The 19,306-nt window shown below is 36.6% G+C and overlaps 1 protein-coding gene across 5 annotated transcripts in view; it reads left to right on the forward strand.

Annotated features, from left to right (window-relative positions):
• The window catches only part of GOLGA3 (golgin A3), a 28,806-nt gene that overhangs the window by 4,701 nt on the left and 4,799 nt on the right, over positions 1–19,306 (forward strand). For 4 of the 5 annotated variants that reach the window (XR_007163354.2, XM_048063869.2, XM_048063868.2 and 1 more), the window contains exons 3-23: positions 1,119–1,400; positions 2,266–2,378; positions 2,893–3,578; positions 4,551–4,662; positions 5,186–5,492; positions 6,087–6,289; positions 7,178–7,315; positions 8,225–8,386; positions 8,665–9,033; positions 9,496–9,573; positions 10,831–11,094; positions 11,623–11,717; positions 12,540–12,756; positions 13,345–13,488; positions 14,081–14,278; positions 14,850–14,966; positions 15,465–15,604; positions 16,399–16,531; positions 16,730–16,852; positions 17,262–17,426; positions 18,530–18,684. Coding sequence is in view for 4 of the 5 variants with exons in the window: in XM_048063869.2 (XP_047919826.1) it covers positions 1,119–1,400; positions 2,266–2,378; positions 2,893–3,578; positions 4,551–4,662; positions 5,186–5,492; positions 6,087–6,289; positions 7,178–7,315; positions 8,225–8,386; positions 8,665–9,033; positions 9,496–9,573; positions 10,831–11,094; positions 11,623–11,717; positions 12,540–12,756; positions 13,345–13,488; positions 14,081–14,278; positions 14,850–14,966; positions 15,465–15,604; positions 16,399–16,531; positions 16,730–16,852; positions 17,262–17,426; positions 18,530–18,684 (4,201 nt within the window). In the remaining variant the exon portion in view is untranslated. The remainder of the gene's footprint in view (positions 1–1,118; positions 1,401–2,265; positions 2,379–2,892; positions 3,579–4,550; positions 4,663–5,185; positions 5,493–6,086; positions 6,290–7,177; positions 7,316–8,224; positions 8,387–8,664; positions 9,034–9,495; positions 9,574–10,830; positions 11,095–11,622; positions 11,718–12,539; positions 12,757–13,344; positions 13,489–14,080; positions 14,279–14,849; positions 14,967–15,464; positions 15,605–16,398; positions 16,532–16,729; positions 16,853–17,261; positions 17,427–18,529; positions 18,685–19,306) is intronic. The other variant, XM_048063870.2, reaches the window with a different exon arrangement.

Genomic DNA, 19,306 nt, shown 5'->3' on the forward strand with positions numbered 1-19,306 from the left:
GCATATGTGTCTTAGAAACACTTAAGTTTTGAGAGGATCTTTTTACTAATTTGATGTTTCTCAGTTCTGTTTTTTTCCCCACATCATAATTTTTTAAAAGAAAATGCAAGAAACTGCTTATTCAAGTCTGTAGCTGTGGGGAGAGAAAATAGAAGGAGGAAACTTGATTTTTCTGCTTGCAAATACTTTGATAAAAAATGCTAAATGTTTTCATACGTCTTTATGGAAAAAAATCTTCCATATATTCTGATGAGTTCCAGTCACTACAGTGGTATATGGTGTGTGAACAGAATGACAGTGGCTCTTCCTGTTCCCTGCTTGTTTGAGTTGTTTTACTGAGATTTAAAATAGTGCATTTAATGTTAGATGTATAGTTTTGTTGCAACAGCACTTTTATAAACATAAGTAGTCCCCAACCAAGTGAAGTGAACATGTGTGAGAAATCCAAAATACAAACCTATGAAGTGTTGAGCTGTTATTGCAGATGCATTTTTCATGATGGAAAAGAGGAAAAAAAACACACAGATAAGTCAAGATAAGATTGGTATTAAAGTGGTTCTTGAATTGCCTTATAATTGCTAGATTTATTCTTTTAATTCATGTAAGGTTTTCTGCAGTACTTATGATTGGAGACATCTTCTTTGAAAAAATTTAAACTCTGTATAAAATACAGAAACTCTGCTTAGTCCATGCTGGGAGTTGGGCTGGTGGGTGCTTTCTCACCAGTGCCCAGAAGCATACCAAAGAGCTGAATCACTCAGCAGAGGCCTGCAGTTGCCACGTCTTATTTGTAGTAGATTGCAGCTCAGTGTGACACAGATTACATTACTTATATTTGGTGTAAAATGCTTCTAAATCTAACAAGATTTAGAAACCCAAGTGAGGTTTTGAAAATAATTTATGGCCACTTTTTTGAGATCCTGTCTGAAGGCACTATATTAAAGTAAATTAAAGGTGTTTCTTCATTTTAAAAGAGCAGAAGAAACATACTTTATAAAATTGTTTTTGTTGTCATTAGCAATCTATATTCTTACAGTCTAAAGGCAATAGTGTTGGTGTTGTATTTATGTGGCAGTGTAAGGATAAACGGAGTAGCTTAGTGAAACTTTCTCTTTCAGCTACCAGTGTTAACATCAGTGAAGTGCCAAATGAAGAGGAAAGTCTGAAGATAAACATCAAAGTGGATGCCTGCCAGAATGGGCCAGAGTCGCTCTTCCCTGACTCTCCTATATCTTTTGATCCCACCAGCATTCCTCAGGGTCAAGAGTCATCCCCAGGTGTGACTGGTTTCCATGACAGCCTAAGGAAGTCTCAGGGAACTAGTGCTGAGGGCATAGTTCTTAGAAAAGAAGCTTTGCAGTCTCTCAAACTAAGTCTTCCCATGCAAGAAACAGAATTGTGTAAGCATCTGTTTATGATAGCGCCCCTGCTTTCTATTGCTGCATAAAGCTTTTTTCTCTGAGCCTGACTGTAAAATCTATAATATCATTTCAGCTTGGACTAAGTGTCATCTTGGCAGTAAGCTTTTACTTTGAACTAAAATTCATTTTCTTTCGGTAAACCACTCTGCTGCAACTAAAGCACGTGCCTTAACATTTAAAAATCATTCTCACACTGGACGGGAATTTATGTTTTCTGGGACTGAAGCTATTCTAATCTTCCTTCCTGATTATTAGAAATAATAGGTGACAACTTAAAAAAACAGACAAACAAAAACACAGCACAACGAGGTGGTTTTAAGATAACTAATAAACATGGGAGTAGAAGGGCAAAGCCTTTATAGTAAGGTGTCTAATGCTGCAGCTATCTTCAATAATGTTTTTTAAAAGCATTACTATTAGATAGACCTAATGTGATTTTACGAAGTAGAAAATTTATCTAATGAATAGTTTTCTCAGGCCTTTAAGGAATGAGCAGACTATGTAGGTCTGTCTTAGTTTTTTAATTTCAGTACTACCAGAAGTGCAGAACAGATGAGATAGCAATAGTTTTGTTTTTGCTGTAGAATCTTTCTCTTTTCATATATATACTTGGAGGAGCTACAGTATTTGCAGACTAGAAAGCTGAAATACAAAGTCATTGTTAATGCTTACACAAAGATATATTAGAGAAGGGTATTCTGAGGTGCATGCAACGGGCTTTCCTTGTGTCCTTTGCTTAAGCATGAAGCATGTTGCTGATGGTAGAAGGGGCTTTTTCCTTTTGCATCAGATTTGCCTGTGTTGGAGGTTTCTTTCTGACTGTAAAGATACCTTTCACTTACAGGCTCAGCAGAGTCTTCACTCCCATTGGAGAATGAAGAACAAATAAGACTTCAGGCAAGAAGACGGCTAGAAGAGCAGCTCAAACAATATAGAGTGAAGAGACATCAAGAAAGAGTGAGTACCACATAACAGATGTTCTAGATTCAGTTGTTGATGGGAACTTTATACAGTCTATGCTTTAAATTACTGTTTGCTCTGCTTCAAATGTTCAGTAGCTTTTTTAAATGTGAGAAAACATTCATTTTCTTCTGGAATTGGTTCTCTGTATTGTTTCTCTGTTATTGCATTGGTAACACCATTTTTTTGCTACCTGAAATAAGAAAAAAAAACACAAATGTAGGCAATCTTAAGCTTAAGAAAACAGTTATTCGAAATCTGAATTCTTTAGTTTTCGTTTTTTCCTGTATCTTTCAGTTTTTAGACTCTACCTCGATTGCTTTCAACCTGTCTATATTTAGTCTTGATTGTTGCCATAGTTTACTCATTCGTGAAGTGATACAGAAATTTAAATATTAATATAATAGTTTAAAGCTTTATGTATTAAGTTCGACAACAAAACAAATCCTTGATGCCAGTTCAAATGTAACATTCTGAAATTTACTGTCTCGGTTTCTTTTCATCTAATCAGTCTACATCCAAAAACCGGCCCTCCAGCACACTAGATCCTGAGTTGATGTTAAATCCAGAAATCTTGCCAAGAGCTAGCACTGTAGCAATGACAAAAGAATATTCCTTTTTGCGGACCAGCGTCCCCAGAGGACCCAAACTGGGTAGTTTGGGACTTCCAGCATCCTCAAAAGAGAGAAGAAGTTCAAAATCTTCAAAGTCCAGTAAGATCCGGTCCTTGGCTGACTACAGAAGTGAAGATTCAGACTCTAGAAATGCTACAGGGAGTCTTCTGGCTACTGATTTACCTGGTGGGATGCTGAAGCAAAGCAGAAGTGGTCCAACATCAGTTGTTTCTGAGATTAGTCTACCCTCCGACACAGATGATCGAATAGAGAATTCCTCCTTGGCAGGAGATAGCATTTCAGAGATTGATGGAAGTGAAGTGGGAATGAGGCTGGATGGAAATGAAAGTGACAGCTCTACCTACAGCAGCGTGTCAGGAAAAGTGGTGTTTAACAGTTTACAGAATGCAGAAGGCAAACAGAGCATTCCATATACAATAAATGGTCAGAAGATACATCCTGATGCCATGGGGCAATTTCCTTCCATCAGTGAGGTTCTGCAGGCTGCAGCAGTGGAGCACCAAGCCCAAGAGCAAGAACTTAATGGGGAAGTACGGAGCCGGAGAGACAGTATTTCTAGCAGGTAAGAAAGATTGGTGGGCAGTGAGATGACTACGGTGTTATGCTTTTTTGGGATAGGCAGTCTGTTACTCTTATCTTTTACTAGCATTGGATCCAATTTATGTTCGTCATGATCAAATCAGCTTTTAACTTACAGATTCTAAAAGAAACTGAAAGGTCGCTTCACTGAGTACCTACTTAATATATCTTTAGAGAAAAATAGTTTTGACACTGATAGAATGTTTTAAATGGTCTGCTAGCAATTGCTTCTATCTGTATTTGCTCCGTTTATTCACTGAATCACTTTTGCGGCATTGATCTTTAAAGCCTGAAAGTGTTGATATAACTGTCTCAAACAGTGATTTTTACTATGGTCGTTTACCTGATCTATGTATCTTTCAGACCTCAAATCATGAAATGTTGAGAGTCCTGTCCTATACGCTTTTACCCTCTTCAGCCCCTTAACTGTAGTCTCACAAGCTTGTGTGTTTGTAATAGGTATTAAACTTATCCCTTAGCCAAATACCTGCTCTTTCTTTTGCACTAGTTGTTGCTATTTCTCAGGAACTTTTGCATTAAAGCAGGCATCGCGGACAACATTTGTAGAGATTTTGTTGTTCATATTATGTCCATTTGTCTGCTTATAAAGGCATATACAGCTACAGAACACACTGAAGTCAACCATTGCGTTTTTGTAAACATTACAAATATATGGGTACCACAATAAATTCTAGTTGCTGCGAATATAGGAAGCTAACATGTACAACTTCAGTGTAAATCTAATTTCTTTGTTCTTTGGATGGTAATGAAGGTTGTTTCCCTGTATTTTGGATCCATCATGAAGTGAGAAAGCATATCCTGATTTCTAGTTTAGATGAAAAGCATATTATCTTAGGGAGTCTGAGTACCTCTTAATTTCAGACTCGTTTTTCTTCAGCTAGGTGAGTGTTGTATTCTAACTCTTCAACTGTGTGTGTGGTATCTCTGTCTCCAGTGTATCTATGGAAAGCTCTATCGCAGGAACTCATGATGAAATGCTGCAGGTGCTAAAGGAGAAGATGAGACTTGAAGGGCAGCTAGAGGCACTTTCAGTAGAAGCTAATCAGGTACAAAATGAATTTCTGTATTTAGCAAATTATATTAATATGTTAATTTTCAAGAGCTTCCTACTCTTATGGGAATGTGTTTTGTAAAAACATTGTTGAATTGGGTACATTACAAGTACACTTATGAAGATAGTCATTAAAGCCTTCAAAGGTTTAGGAAAAAAGACAGCAGAACTTTAGAGATGATGAATCCAGAATTATGCTAATGATGTCTGTGTTTTCTCTTTGTATTGACTGATGGTATAACATAGGTAGGTAATGCAAAGCATTCTTACTTAAAGTGTGGAAACACATCTTGTATGTCAATAACCATGTCAGGATTTTTGATAAATATATGTCTTGTCTGTGCCTTCTTCTGTTTTCTTTGAATATTTGAACTATTTGCTATGTGAGGTGTCACTTCAAAAAATCATTCTTAGAAGTAAGTGGTCTTTGCCTTAGCAAAGCCATTTTGCTAGGTATCTTCTCTAATCAGCCATTAATGTATTTTCTCTTTCGTATTTAATTTTTGGGACACATTCAGGCTCTCAAAGAGAAGACTGAGCTACAAGCCCAACTTGCAGCTTTGAACATGAAGCTTCAGGCACAGATGGAGCACAGCCAAAACAGCCAACAGAAGCAGGAATCGCTGAGCTCAGAAGTGGCCACATTAAAGCAATCATGCTGGGATCTGGAAAGAGCAATGGCCGACCTGCAAAACACCTTGGAAGCAAAGAATGCTAGTTTGGCTTCTTCAAATAACGATTTGCAGTTGGCAGAGGAGCAGTACCAAAGACTCATGCTGAAGGTTGAAGATATGCAAAAAAGTGTTCTCACCAGAGACAGCACAGGTGGGCTGACGCAAATTTTGATCTCTAAATTTTATTATTCCATAAATCATTTTAGTTCAACATAATTCTGAAGTCCAAGAGCAAGAAATAATTTTAATTTGTGTTTTATTGATGTCATACTAAATAGCTGAATTTTAAGGTGATTGTTTATGTTGTGTCACAAATGCCATAATTTGCAAGACACAGCCAGCTTGTAGGAGGAGGCATAAATATTTAATCTAGTAACTGTTTGACGGTGGACTAATGTTTTTTAGAAAACTGCACAAATACTGGTCTGTAATGATGCATCTCAATGTCAGGATACCTGCTTTCTAATTTTGTGTGTTTTTTAATTCATATTTTCTGCCTCTAATGAGCTTTGAATGCTTAAAAAAATTACTCATTTATTTTAATTTTGTTCTGTTTATGAGCCTAATTCTTTGGATTCTAGAATTTTCATTTTTTGCTTTTGCAGGAACAGCCAATCTTTATGTAATTAGGTGCATATATTTTTGTTCAAATAAATAAGCTATGAATATAGCAATAAGCCTTGAAAATGTGCGCATAAAAATTGAGCAATGGAGTAGTCCAGGTCCTTTCTTTTCCTTTCTCTAGTTCATGATCTGCGACAACAGTTGGCTTCCTTACAAAACCAACTTCATAAAGTGCAGTTGGAACGGACCACGCTGACCAATAAGCTAAAGGCATCTGAAACAGAAATCACATCGCTCCAAAATGTGCGACAGTGGTACCAGCAGCAGCTGGTACTCGCTCAGGAGGCTCGTGTCAGGCTGCAGAGTGAGATGGCTAATATACAGGTATTGCGATTTGCTTGCACATAGGACTGAGAATCTGTTCTTTTAATTTTATCCAGATGTCCTAGTTTCAGCTAGGATAGAGTTATTTTTCCTCCTAGTAGCTGGTATGGTGCTGTGTTTTGGATTTAGGATGAGAACAGTGTTGATAACACATTAATGTTTTGATCGTTGCTTAAACTACATTAAGGACTTTTTCAGCTTCTGATGCCACCCTGCCAGTGAGGAGGCTGGGGGTGCGGAAGAAGCTGGGAGGGGACAGAACCAGGACAGGTGACCCAAACTGTCAAAAGGGATGGCTGTCCACAATACCATGTGATACCATGCTCAAAAATTATATGGGGGTGGCTGGCCAGAGTATGGGGGGGATGACCGCTGCTCAGGGACAGGCTGGGCATTGGTCAGTGCGTGGTGAGTGACTGCATTGTGCATCGCTTGTTTTGTACATATTACTATCATCATTATTTATCTTCCTTTTCTGTCCTATTAGACTAACTTCATCTCAACTCACAAGCTTTTACTTCTTTTTTCCCAAGTCTCTCCCCAATCCCACTGAGTGCTTAGCTGCCTGCCAGGTTAAACCACAACACCAGAGGACATTGAGAGCAGCTCCATTGTTGGAATTCATACACAATCTCTTTATACTTCAGGTGGAGAGCAGGCTGGACGGAGCTGTTTTGTTTTTTGTTGTAAGGTGTTAGCTCATGTTGATACTGAGGCATAAATTTAATCACTTGTCTTGTGTGGATGAACATCTATAGTGCAATGTAAGTAGTAGTTGAGATTAGGCACAGATAGATTCAGTGTGTTGTGTTTTTTCTTTTCCTTCCTAGAACTTGCAAATTTGAGCTGTTGGTATTAATCAGTGATATTTTTTTCCCCCTCTTCCAGGCTGGGCAAATGACCCAAGCAGGTGTGTTGGAACATCTCAAACTAGAGAATGTGGCATTGTCTCAGCAGTTGACTGAAACCCAGCACAGATCAATTAAAGAAAAGGAACGTATTGCGGCACAGTTGCAGAATATTGAGGTGAGGTTGTAGGTGGTCTTCATGAATTATGTTCTGTTTAAGTTGTGTATTTAGTTTTTGCAAGCATAGTATTTGAAAACTCAAGTATTTTCCATCAAAGCAGCATGGAATTCTTATGAATTGGTTAAAATGATGCTTTATAAAAACAAGAAATGTTTCAGAACAAATAAATTTGCATGAAACTACAAACAGTAAGAGGGAGAAAGGCCATATGTTGCCCATTCCAAGGTGATGCCTGCATTTTCAGAGCTGGTATTTGTTTTTAATTGAGTTTTAAAAGTGGATGTAAATGTTCTGCTTTGTCCGTTCGTGAACTTTTCCAAGAGAAAACTTACTTGGAAGATAAAGTCAGTAATATTCTTCTTAAATATGTGAAATTGCTCAGTACTCAGGTTTATCCTTCCTGTACTTCAGGAAGAAAAGATGAGTAAAATCTATTCAAGTGCAGCACACTCACTTTCAAAGCGTTTAGAACCCATCTCCATTGCTTCTGATAGCAGTTGTGTAAATGACAGGATTTTCTATTTCATGGAGTTGCTACAGTATCCAAGGAATTTACTTTTGTTTCAGAATTTTCTGAGCAGCTTAATTTTAATACTTTAAATATTTGTCTTATTTATACCTTGTTTCATCCATTTAGAAAGGACATGGTGCTATATAAGGAACTCAGATTGTCACAAGTATACAAGACACTCAACTTATTCTAAGGTGTCTTAAGTATATGGGTGAGTGACTTCAGTAAAGATATACAGATGTATAAGGCAGACATCAAAATTATATTTGCTTGTTACTTTCTTCTAGAAATGTTCTTGATAACTTAAACTTTTCTTTTTTATTCCCCGACACACACATCCAACAGCCCCTGCCAATTGAAACCGTAGATGTTGACTACTTGCTTTTTCTGCGCAGGCTGACATGTTAGATCAAGAAGCTGCCTTCATGCAGATCCAGGAGGCTAAAACCATGGTGGAAGAAGATTTGCAGAGAAAACTAGAGGAGTTTGAGGATGAGAAAGAACAGCTTCAGAAAATGGCTGATTCTGCAGCAACATTGGAGCAAGAGTTGGATCAGGTAGACTGTTTTTAGGCAAATTACCAAAGGTTGTAAGGGAAATAGTTAATTGGCTGAAAAGGCAGTAGTAAATAAATACTGAGCTCTAAACTTTTTTTAAACAGTCTGAAAGATTGCTGCAAAAATGAAGTCCGTATCAAAGTCACTCTGTCCCAGGTGAAAAGGCCCCCCACATTTTTCAGAATCATCTCTGTAACTGTAAATTTTTTTTTGAAATTTCATATTCATTTTGTATGAATTTAATCTTACAAATTTAATCTTAAAACACTTTTTCTCAGGTCAAGCTGACTTTGCATCAGAGAGATTTGCAGCTTGAATCTTTACAGCAAGAACACCTAGATCTAATGAAGCAATTCACTATGACCCAAGAGACGTTGCACACCAAAGAGCAGTCCCTGGATGACCTGCAAACACAGTACGATGAACTGAAGGCCAGATTAGAAGAGTTCCAGAGTGATGCTACTTCTAAAGATGACACGATACAGTATTTGCAAAATGAGAAGATTGTCTTGGAAGTAGCTCTGCAGACAGCAAAAGCAAGCCAAGAGCAGCTTGATAAAGGAACAAAACGCCTTGAAGAAGACACGGAAGTAGCATCAGAAGTGTTGGAACAACTGAGGCAAGAAATGGCAATAAAGTCAAGCCAGGTAAGAAATTGCTGAAAATATCTTATTAAAAATAGCTGCTCCAGACAAGTATTGCCACAGGCACGTGACATTGCCAGTTACATGATAGATTTGTACATGATTTGATCATGTATATATGAACTGGTGCCATCTGCTTACCACGTATGTAGATTAATGACACACACTAAAACGTTACTGGCAGGATAAGGGACGTTTGTTTACTCCCGAGGGTTGAGCTCATTATAAAGTGTGAGTTTATTTCTGTTGGGTTATCTAAAAGTGCCATTGAGATACCTAGTCAGAAACAGGATCCTTGTTAGATTAGGCAATTTGTACAAGCATAGCTAAAAATACTGTCAGTACTTGAAATAATGTAGAATACGACGTATTTCACATGTAAAACATGTTTCTGTCAATACTTGAAATAATGTAGAATATGACGTGTTTCACATGTAAAACATGTTTGTTTCTTTCCTCTGGCAGGTAGAAAATCTTCAACAGGAAAATGTCAGCCTCAGAAAACAGGTTCAAAAGGTGAAGGAACAGTTCCTGCAGCAGAAGGTAAGCAAAAGCAAGCTATTTCAAAGAAATGAAAACATAAATTATGTTTTACAGTGTAAGTATGTATTTCTGAGGGCTACTGTGAGGAGACTGGAATTCATTTTCTGTATCAAATAAAAAGAACTTTGCGTCATAGTTACATGGTTTCAGTTGAATTTTTACCTGCAGTTAAGAAAAAGTGGATCCATCAATCATTTCAAGCTTTCATTGGTCTTGAGGAAGTTTGCTAATTGATCCTCTATGTAAAGTCTCTCTCTGGCTTGTTATTAGGTTTGCTTTTGCAAAAGCACTTAGAAAAATCTTCAGTTGTCTTCATTTTCCTTCAGTTTTGAAAAATTGTAGTTGCCTGAGGAATTGGATTGAGAATAAAATTGTTTTATCGCAAATTTTATTCTAAATAATTAGTTTTAAAATAGTAATTTAAAATTGATACGTCATTAGTTTTGTAAATATCTATTATGCATAGAGGCACCATTAATTTACCACTTGATTGCTCATTAACGTAATGCCAAAGGTGGTTTTTAGCTTATTTGGTTTAATTTTGAGAAGGCTGCTTAAACTGCAATTAACACCCCCTCCCCCTTCTCATGACAAAAGTTCTTAATTATGTGCATGGAATAGTTAATTTTTACAATTATTTTTTTATTTGCGTTTAAGTAGTGTAGTTCCATAAAGAATATGAAGAAGAGTATACCATACTGCTATAAACACTTATTCATATTTACTTAATGAACAAGTTGGCCTTGTTTAGCCTGGAGAAGAGAAGGCTGGGAAGGGATCTTATCAATGTATATGAATATCTTAAGGGAGGGTGTCAAGATGTTGGGGCCGGATTCTTTTCAGTGGTGCCCAAAGATAGGACAAGAATCAATGGGCACAAACTAAAACACAAGAAGTTCTATTTGAATATGAGGAAAAACTTTACTGAGAGGGTGACAGAGCACTGGAACAGGTTGCCCATAGGGGTTGTGGGATCTCCTTTTCTGGAGATATTCAAAACCTACCTGGGCGTGATTCTGTGCAAAGTGCTCTAGGTGACCCTGCTTGAGCAGGGAGTATCACCAGATGACCTCCAGAGGTCCCTTCCAACCTCACCCATTCTGTGATTCTGTTACAGATGACATTCGTTTGTATTCTTTGATACCACCTCCCCCCAAAACTAGAATAACATCGGTAAATATTTTAGAAATTTAAGAGTAATCTACAGCAAAGTTGTAACAGAGATGATATGTTGCTCTTGAAACTCTTGTGTGCAAGGTAATGGTGGAAGCTTATCGAAGAGATGCAAGTTCTAAGGACCAGCTGATTAGCGAATTGAAAGCTACAAAGAAACGTCTAGACTCAGAAGTGAAAGAGTTAAAACGAGAGCTACTGAAAATTCAAGTTGAAAAACAATCACTCGAGTCTGAACATTCGAAACTACAGAAGGAAGTATCTCAGGTTCACCAGCAGATGGTGGAAATAGAAAATCATCTTCAGTCAGTGCAGAAAGAACGAGACGATATGGAAACACGCCTACAGGTATGGAAGGTGTCAAGCTTTGGACTTGGAGAGAATATTACATACAGAATATGTTGCTATTTCTGTTAGTTTTGGAAATAAACAGAATGGCTGCAAGTTTAGGTTCTTGGCTACATATTTAATACTGTATATATAGTTGAGCATATTACTACCACAATTCTGTTAATGTGACTGCTCATTAACACCTCATGTAAGTCAGTGGGGAGAAGCATGCTACAGTAGGGGTAGAAGTGTGGTGTGGAAGCACTTTGCCTGGTCCCAAAGTGAATGTTGTCTGAGAGCGGAGATAAAGTAGAACTCTGTGCATACACGTTACGGTGGTGGCCACAGAGGAAAGAATTTAAAAGGTAATAAAAAGGAGTCAGGAAGCAGAGAAACTTGAAATAGGTGGTTTTTTTCCACATTTTTTTTAGAACTGTAAATAATTTTGAAACTTTGTATTTATTTTCCTGTAAAGTAACAGAAAACACGTTTTTGTTCTTACCTCGTGTTTTTGATTTTTTTTTTTTCTCCTCTCTCCCTATAAAGTCTTTGCAGTTCGATAAGGAACAAATGGCATCTCTTGCTGAGGAAAATCAGGCATTAAAACTAGAAGTAGAACAAATGCAAGAAGAAGCAAAAAAGTAAGTCTGTTCTTTTGGTACAGACAAAAGATCTATTACATTGATCTCTCATATCCACACTTTTAGTAATCAGTCTTTTCCTATTCTGTTTGGGAAATAACATCCATGGCCAAGTGCTGAATGCATACTGCGGGAGTTCCATCTTCTCTGATTCACTCATGCTTTTAAATGATATATATGTTGTATGGCATGAATTGTGTTAACATGTTGTAACATATTTAATGGAGTTAATCCTAATTTTCTTTCAGTAAATTTTAACCTTGAATGGCTAGAATGTTGGCCTTAATGAGAACAAGTTGTTGTGTTTTTTTTTTTAACTGGTAACCATAGAAGAAAACCTTTATACCGAGAAACGACGTACCCACTGAAGATATCAGATTAGATGAGACCTTAGTTAGATTCTTATTCTAAATTCTGTATTATTTATAGAGAGAGTAGTGTATCTTCCTTCATACTGGAATTTTAATAATTCTGACAAAGACCTCTTAATTATCATAACAACTTTCCTAGAATGTGTTCAAAAGTCTTAGTCACTACCTCACAAGGGGCTAAAATTGTACCTTACCAATCTGATGGCTTTTTCTGAGATGAGTGACTTGGGACAAGGGGAGAGAAGTGGGTGTCATTTACCTTAACTACAGCAAGGCATTTGGCACAGTCTCCTGTAGTATCCTTACAGTTCAGCTGGTGAAATGTGGACTATATGCAGATTTTACTTACTTCTTTCTTTTCAATTGAGCCATGCTAAAATTTAATCATTCAATATCATTTTCTGGCAAATTTTGTTTTAACCTTATGCTTTGTTTTTTGCTTTCGTTCTAGGGCCATTACTGAGCAGAAACAGAAAATGAAGCGTCTAGGGTCAGATCTGACAAGTGCTCAGAAAGAGATGAAAGCAAAGCATAAAGCCTATGAGAATGCAGTCGGCATTCTTAGTCGGAGGCTACAGGAATCCCTCACTGCAAAGGAATCTGCTGAAGCAGAGTTGAGCAAACTAAAAGCACAAATCACTGATGGTGGAAACAACCAGATCGCTCAAGTATGCAGGTGTCTTCTAACATTGTTGATACAAAGATAGCACTATCACATTATTAAATACATGTTGAAATATTACTATACACTGAAGTGATGAAAATACTTGGAATATAAAGTTAGATAAGAACCCTGGTATCAGTGTTCTGAATACTGAGAATTTCCTTAATTATATTTGAGAGAGAGTTTGGCAGGCTTTGGATTTTTGTATTTTACTCATGTTTTTTGAGATTATTAATTGCTTGGGATCTGAAAAATTTCCCAAACTCTAACTGCCTTTTTTCTCATAGACAGTTGCCATCTCTTCAGGGTAGCTGTAATTTAATCATATATGTTATGACTGTAATACGGTTTAATACGAGAATTAATTTACAGGGGGAAAGACCTAAATTCCTTGGACTAATGGAGCAAAATATAAAAAATGCTATAAGTAGTGGTTGGATTCAAAGGGTTGAAAGCTCTGAGCTAGACCTTTACATTAATCACTAGCAGCTCATTTAATATTTGGTAGAGAAATAAACTTCCTAACAAAACAAAATTGCCTCTGCAGAGATGGATGATAAATGAATCAGGCTTGTGATCCCTTTGTCTTTAGGAAAAGATTCAAGCTCTGGAGACAGAATTGCAAACTGTTAGCAAAAGCAAGTTGATGCTGGAAAAAGAGTTGCAAGAAGTGATTTCACTTACCAGCCAGGAGCTTGAAGAATACAGAGAGAAAGTGCTGGAACTAGAGGATGAGGTGATTACCTGAATTTACGTGGTAGATGGGAAGGTGGCAGTAAAAAGCACCTAGAGGCGGGGAGAGATTTTCAGTACCATAATTTTATTCCAACAGTGCAGGAAATCAGAATCTGACATAGCAAGCATTGTGTTGCTGACACTATATAATTTTTCTGCCCTGTACTGTCTCTTCATGGTTTTATGAACCACTGTAGTATAGGAGAAAAGAAGATACCAGCTGTGTCTGGCCATAAGATAGTGAGTATGCATGAATAGTTATCTTTTGAAACTATTGGGAGTCATGTATGCTCAGTGATTTTGGAGGGCAGGGTGGTGGTGTTCAGTTGTAAAGTTGCACAAAAAAACCCATCAACTACTCTTTATCTCCGCATGAACAGTACTCATTGATTGTGCTTTCTAGCAAGCATTTTAGTCTTCCATTAGGAAAAAAATGTGAAAATGCACATGTTTTGAAGTACCTTTTTAAAAAGGGGGGCAGAGAGAGTGAAGGAAAACTGTAAAAGCAAAGAAATTAATTTACATCAGTTTTTTTTTTTGAGGTATTAATCTGGAGATGTTTGTATTTACTTTCAACTGTTCTTTGGTTGTAGCTTCAGGAATCTAGAGGCTTCAGGAGGAAGATAAAACGTTTAGAAGAAATTAACAAGAAGTTGGCCCTTGAACTGGAACATGAACGAGGAAAACTTACAGGCCTTAGTCAGTCAAACGCTGCTTTGCGGGAGCACAACAATATCCTAGAAACTGCTTTAGCAAAAAGAGAGGCAGATTTGGTGCAACTGAATCTACAGGTATTATGACTTTTTGGTATTATGCCTTAAGAAAGGAAATGGTTAATATTTCTGATAAGATGTATAGGTCTTCACTGATACAATGCAATGTTGGTGTGTTTTCTTCAGATGCAGGCCTCCTGTATGTTGCGTAACAGTAGTAACGTATGAGAATACAAACAGATCAGAAACGATATTTTGCACTAAACAGAGCTGTTTCTCTCTTAGGGTGTAAAGAAATCATGCTGAAATACTTGCAGTTGTGAAAGTGTGGCTTATTTAAGATTTTTGGAACATGCAAACTGTATCACATAATGATTCGCTGAGGTTAATGTTGATTTTTATGCCAATGGTAATGTATTCTTGGGGTATAAGAAAAAGGGAATATAGGCAATTCATTGCCTGTAATGTGCTACCATTTAACCATGGCTACTTTAAGCTTGAATGGTACTCTATAGAAGCAGTTATCAGTGAACAGCAGAGAGAAGCTTTGCAACTGCTACATTGGCTGATGTTTGTATTTACTCTATTGGCATTTCTGGTCTTCCAGTGAGTACACAAAATGTGCATTTGTTCTTGTGATGTGCTACAGGTTCAGGCAGTCCTAAAGCGAAAAGAGGAAGAGGACCAGCAAATGCAACAACTTATTCAAACTTTACAGGCTTCCTTAGAGAAAGAAAAGTCAAAAGTTAAAGACCTTAAGGAACAGGTAATAGGTCATAGTTTTATTTATTTATTTTAAAAGATGATTTAAATGTAAAGTATTTGAAAACTAGCTTTACAGAAAATCTATGCTTTGTAATATGCTGCTTCCTGCAGGGTCTCTGACATGATGGCTGATAGTTGAAAGATCAATTGATATCTTTTCTGTTGTGCCCTGTGTTAACCATGATCGCTGACTACCAAGAAAGTTCCACTTTGGCTTGCAGGGCATGGAGTGCATCCTAAAGTGATGCTACTTCATCAAAAATTTGCAGTAAAAAAGCAGTTTAGCAGACGTGATTTTTCATTATGTAATTATTAACCGCTATTAGCATTAAGGCTGACAACACTAACAGTATTTTTCTAAACAAAAATAATTATAAACAGCAAATTAACACTGCTGCACAATTTTCTTCTTGATTTGTTCTGTACCCTTCTAGCCTAGTTCTTTTTTGATTCTCGTACAGTGATAAAACAAAGAAAAATAGTATCTTTTTTCTTGCAGGTAGCAGCAGCCAAAGCAGATGCAGCACACAATCGCCGTCATTACAAAGCTGCTTTCCTTGAGCTCAATGAAATCAAGAAAGAGCTACAAGCCAAAGAACTCCTTGTCCAAGCCCTTCAGGCTGAAGTGGACAAACTGCAGTAAGTACGCTGTAATAAATGCCCAAGTTCTTGAAGTACAGTAAACAAAGTAAATCCTCTGAAAAACACATACATTAATGAATTTTTGGTTTTGCCATTCTGAAGTGGATTATGTTGAAATGCATCCCAGCTGAGACTGATCGTAAAATACATGTTTGAATGCTAGGCAAATATTTACATGTTCATGTCTCTTAGTAATTCAATTAGACCCGAAGTAGGCTGTATATAGGCTTCACCACCCTTTTTTTTCCAGTTTCGACATGGATTTTTGCTATTTCTTGTTACTAGTAAGGGTTAACACTTTACGTACATATTATCCTGTTATTCTCCCCTCTTACATCCCTAAGGAATTATGTAGAGGATGAATTTGAGCATTGCATATATCCCACAATATACTGAAATGCAACTTGTTTTGTTGTATAGAACCTATTTTCTTACATTGTAAGAAATTATCAGACCTACATAAGAATGGATATAAGACTAACTCTAATTCTCCTAAAACAAAAGCACAATTACTGACAGGCTTTTTGTTTTGTTCACTGTATAATCTGTTGTTTGTAATGGAATGTTACCAGTGCTCAAAGAATGTGGTTTTTGCGGCATTTAATATATTTACGCATCTGTCTTTTGTGACTTAACTCTTGCAGCAAATGTGTTGGCAAGCCTTCAAAGGTATCACCAGGTGTCATGAGCTGCCATATAATTAACAATTATATATTAACATAGTGAAGTACTTGTTTTAAAGGACAGATTGTGTAAGTACTGTATCTGTTTCTGTTAATATTGCTGTGTAGGGCAGAGGATGAGAAACATTCCCAGGAAGTATCACAGTTTCAGCAAGAGCTGGCAGAAGCCAGATCTCAGCTCCAACTTCTGCAGAAAAAGCTGGATGACAAGCTTAGTGAACAGCCTGTAGTAAGCCAAGAGGTAAAACCTGCACACTTACTGTGTTTATCCTTAGGATGTGTTGTATGATTTCATTTGTGTTTCATTCAGGAATTTTTAATGAAGTTTATTTTAGGAAGTTTTCTTAAAAATAGGAAAGGTTCATGAGACACAGATAATATATTTTTGTGATTGATTTCCCGCATAGAGAATTCTAAAGCTACTTTTTTTTGTTGTTAGGTGGAAGACCTCAAGTGGGAAGTAGAACAAAAAGAAAGAGAAATAGAAACACTTAAGCAGCAGTTGGATATGAGTGAACAGCGCAGCCATAAGGAATTAGAAGGGATGCAAGTTGTCCTACAGGTATTTAATCCAGCAGGTGGAGATTCTGATGGATACCTGGTATTGGTGTAGGGGGATAATTAAAACAGTATTTTGTAGTTCAAACACATTTAAAAGCATTTACACTGATTTTTAATATACATTTTTATTCAAAAAAATAATAATTCATGATGTGTTTTGCAGTCTTTTTCTTGATTTCACTGGGCTGTTAGTTTCATATTTCATTGACCTTACACTGTAAAAATAGGTTACTGACTTTTAATCTTATTTCTAGTTTTCTGTCAGGGTGAATTTGTTTCACATAGCAGTATCATTTTTTTATTCTTTTTCTAGTTTCCTCTGGAATCTGGAAAAGGTGATGAAAGCCTTAGTTCTGGATTTTTTGTATCGCTTTCTTGTATCAGATTGATTCCCTTATTTTCCTATCTAGAATATCAAGACTGAGTTAGAAATGGTGAGAGAAGATCTGTCAGTGACTCAGAAGGATAAGTTTATGCTGCAGGCTAAAGTGAGTGAACTGAAGAACAGTATGAAGTCACTGCTGCAGCAAAACCAGCAGCTGAAGTTGGATCTGAAGCACGGCAAGATGAAGAAGGTATTGGAGTAGGAAAAATATGTAGTAGTGTAATTGGATTGCAGTACTGGAAAATACTCTGCTGCAAGGAAACTTTGGTGAAAACTCTTAACTGAAATGTCTACCTGTGGCACAGAGTTACTGATGTTCTTATATTTAAATAATAAATATTTAGTATTTTATTTATTATTAATAATAATACAATAATAATTTTATAATAATTTTATATTTTAAATAATTTTAATAATATCAAAAACAACAGCAACAATAATAATATTTAATATTAATAAATATTTTGCAGGCAAAAGTAACTTTACTGGTCTTGACTTCTAATCTTTTTCATTAGAAAACTTTGTGTCTACCGTATTATCTTCCACTTACATTTTAACTTATTATAATAAAGTAAAAAAAGAAGTGCTTAAATTAAATAGTGAATCATGGCCAAATATTTAGTCAGTACTTTCTTAATGTTCATGTGTCTGTCTTCTCTATTCTGGTCCTATCTAGTTTTTCATCCTTCCACAATTTCAAAAGGTGACTATTAACAGCTTCTTTGATTATTTTTTTTCCTATTTGCTAATCACATACAGAAAATGCAGTAATAGTAGATCTCTTGCTCCTTCCTTCTCTGAAGTAATTCTCTCAGTTAAGAGAACTTCATATGGAACTCATCTGTATCATTCTTCCAGACATTAATCTAGATATTTCATCCTGCAGGTTCTAGAATTTCCAGAAGGACTTATTTGATTATACTAAACTTCTTTGTGGTTTTTTTTCTGATTTTTTTTTTTTCTCTTAACTATACTGATAGGCTGTTATTAAAATTTGTTGTGAAGATCCGGGTTTAAATCTTTAATGTTTTATTTCTTTCGTAAGGTGATTTCTTAAGTAGTCCTTCTGTATGCTCTGTGTTTACCTATAAGCATGACTAGAAGCTGATGTTAGGTTAGGAACTTTTGCTTGTGACCCATGAAACTTAACTGTATTGTAGAGCAGGTATCAGAACTACATTTATGTTATGTACCAGTAGTGCAATGTGAGACTTCGTGTGATAGAAGTGAAGTGGATGGAATAACCTGATTTTATTTATGGCTCTTTTTTTTCCTTTTTTTTTCCTTAACCAGAGGAAAGGAGAGAATAACTCTTCAAATCCTGTGACTCCAGTCAAGATTCCTGATTGTCCGGTCCCTGCTGCCTTGCTGGAAGAATTGTTGAAACCATCAACAGCTGTGAGCAAGGAGCCTTTAAAAAATCTGAACAGCTGTCTCCGGCAACTTAAGTATGGCCTGTTACTTAAAACCATATTAAATAATTTTTTTTTAATGTTTCCAGGAAGCCATCTGCCAGCCTAAGAAAAACAAGGATTTGTGAAATGAATTATTTTCCTCTTATGGGGCTATATTTAGGACACTAGGATGTTCTGTCATCCTAAGTGTTTGCTTAAATGGCAGTGAAATAACGAAAGAAGCCTTTACAATATACTAGGCAAAACGTCCATCCTAGATTGATTTTTAGTACGCAAATAAATATACTGCAAAACAAACCAGAAACAGCTATTTTTAGTTGTTGCCAGTGGAGAAGCTGGTGTTTCTCTCTTCATAGCACCAGCAGGGCTGCTTGTGATAGGGGCCCAGGCAATGTATTAATAAATCTATATAGAGAAATTTTATTCTGCCAAGAATTTATTTTCATGTCTTCCCTCACAAGGATACACGCACAATTCTGAGCTTGAAAGCTCCAGCTTCAGGAAAATGGGGATTTGGTGTTAATGTGGAGAACTGAGCTGCAAATACCACCTTCGTTGATGTTTTAGGAGACGGGATCATGGAACATCATCACAGGCTATTACCAGACTAATCTTTTTACTAAATTGGTGTCTGAATATGAGTCATAATGTGTTT

This window comes from Anser cygnoides, chromosome 17 (assembly GCF_040182565.1).
Source record: "Anser cygnoides isolate HZ-2024a breed goose chromosome 17, Taihu_goose_T2T_genome, whole genome shotgun sequence".
Lineage (NCBI taxonomy): Eukaryota > Metazoa > Chordata > Aves > Anseriformes > Anatidae > Anser > Anser cygnoides.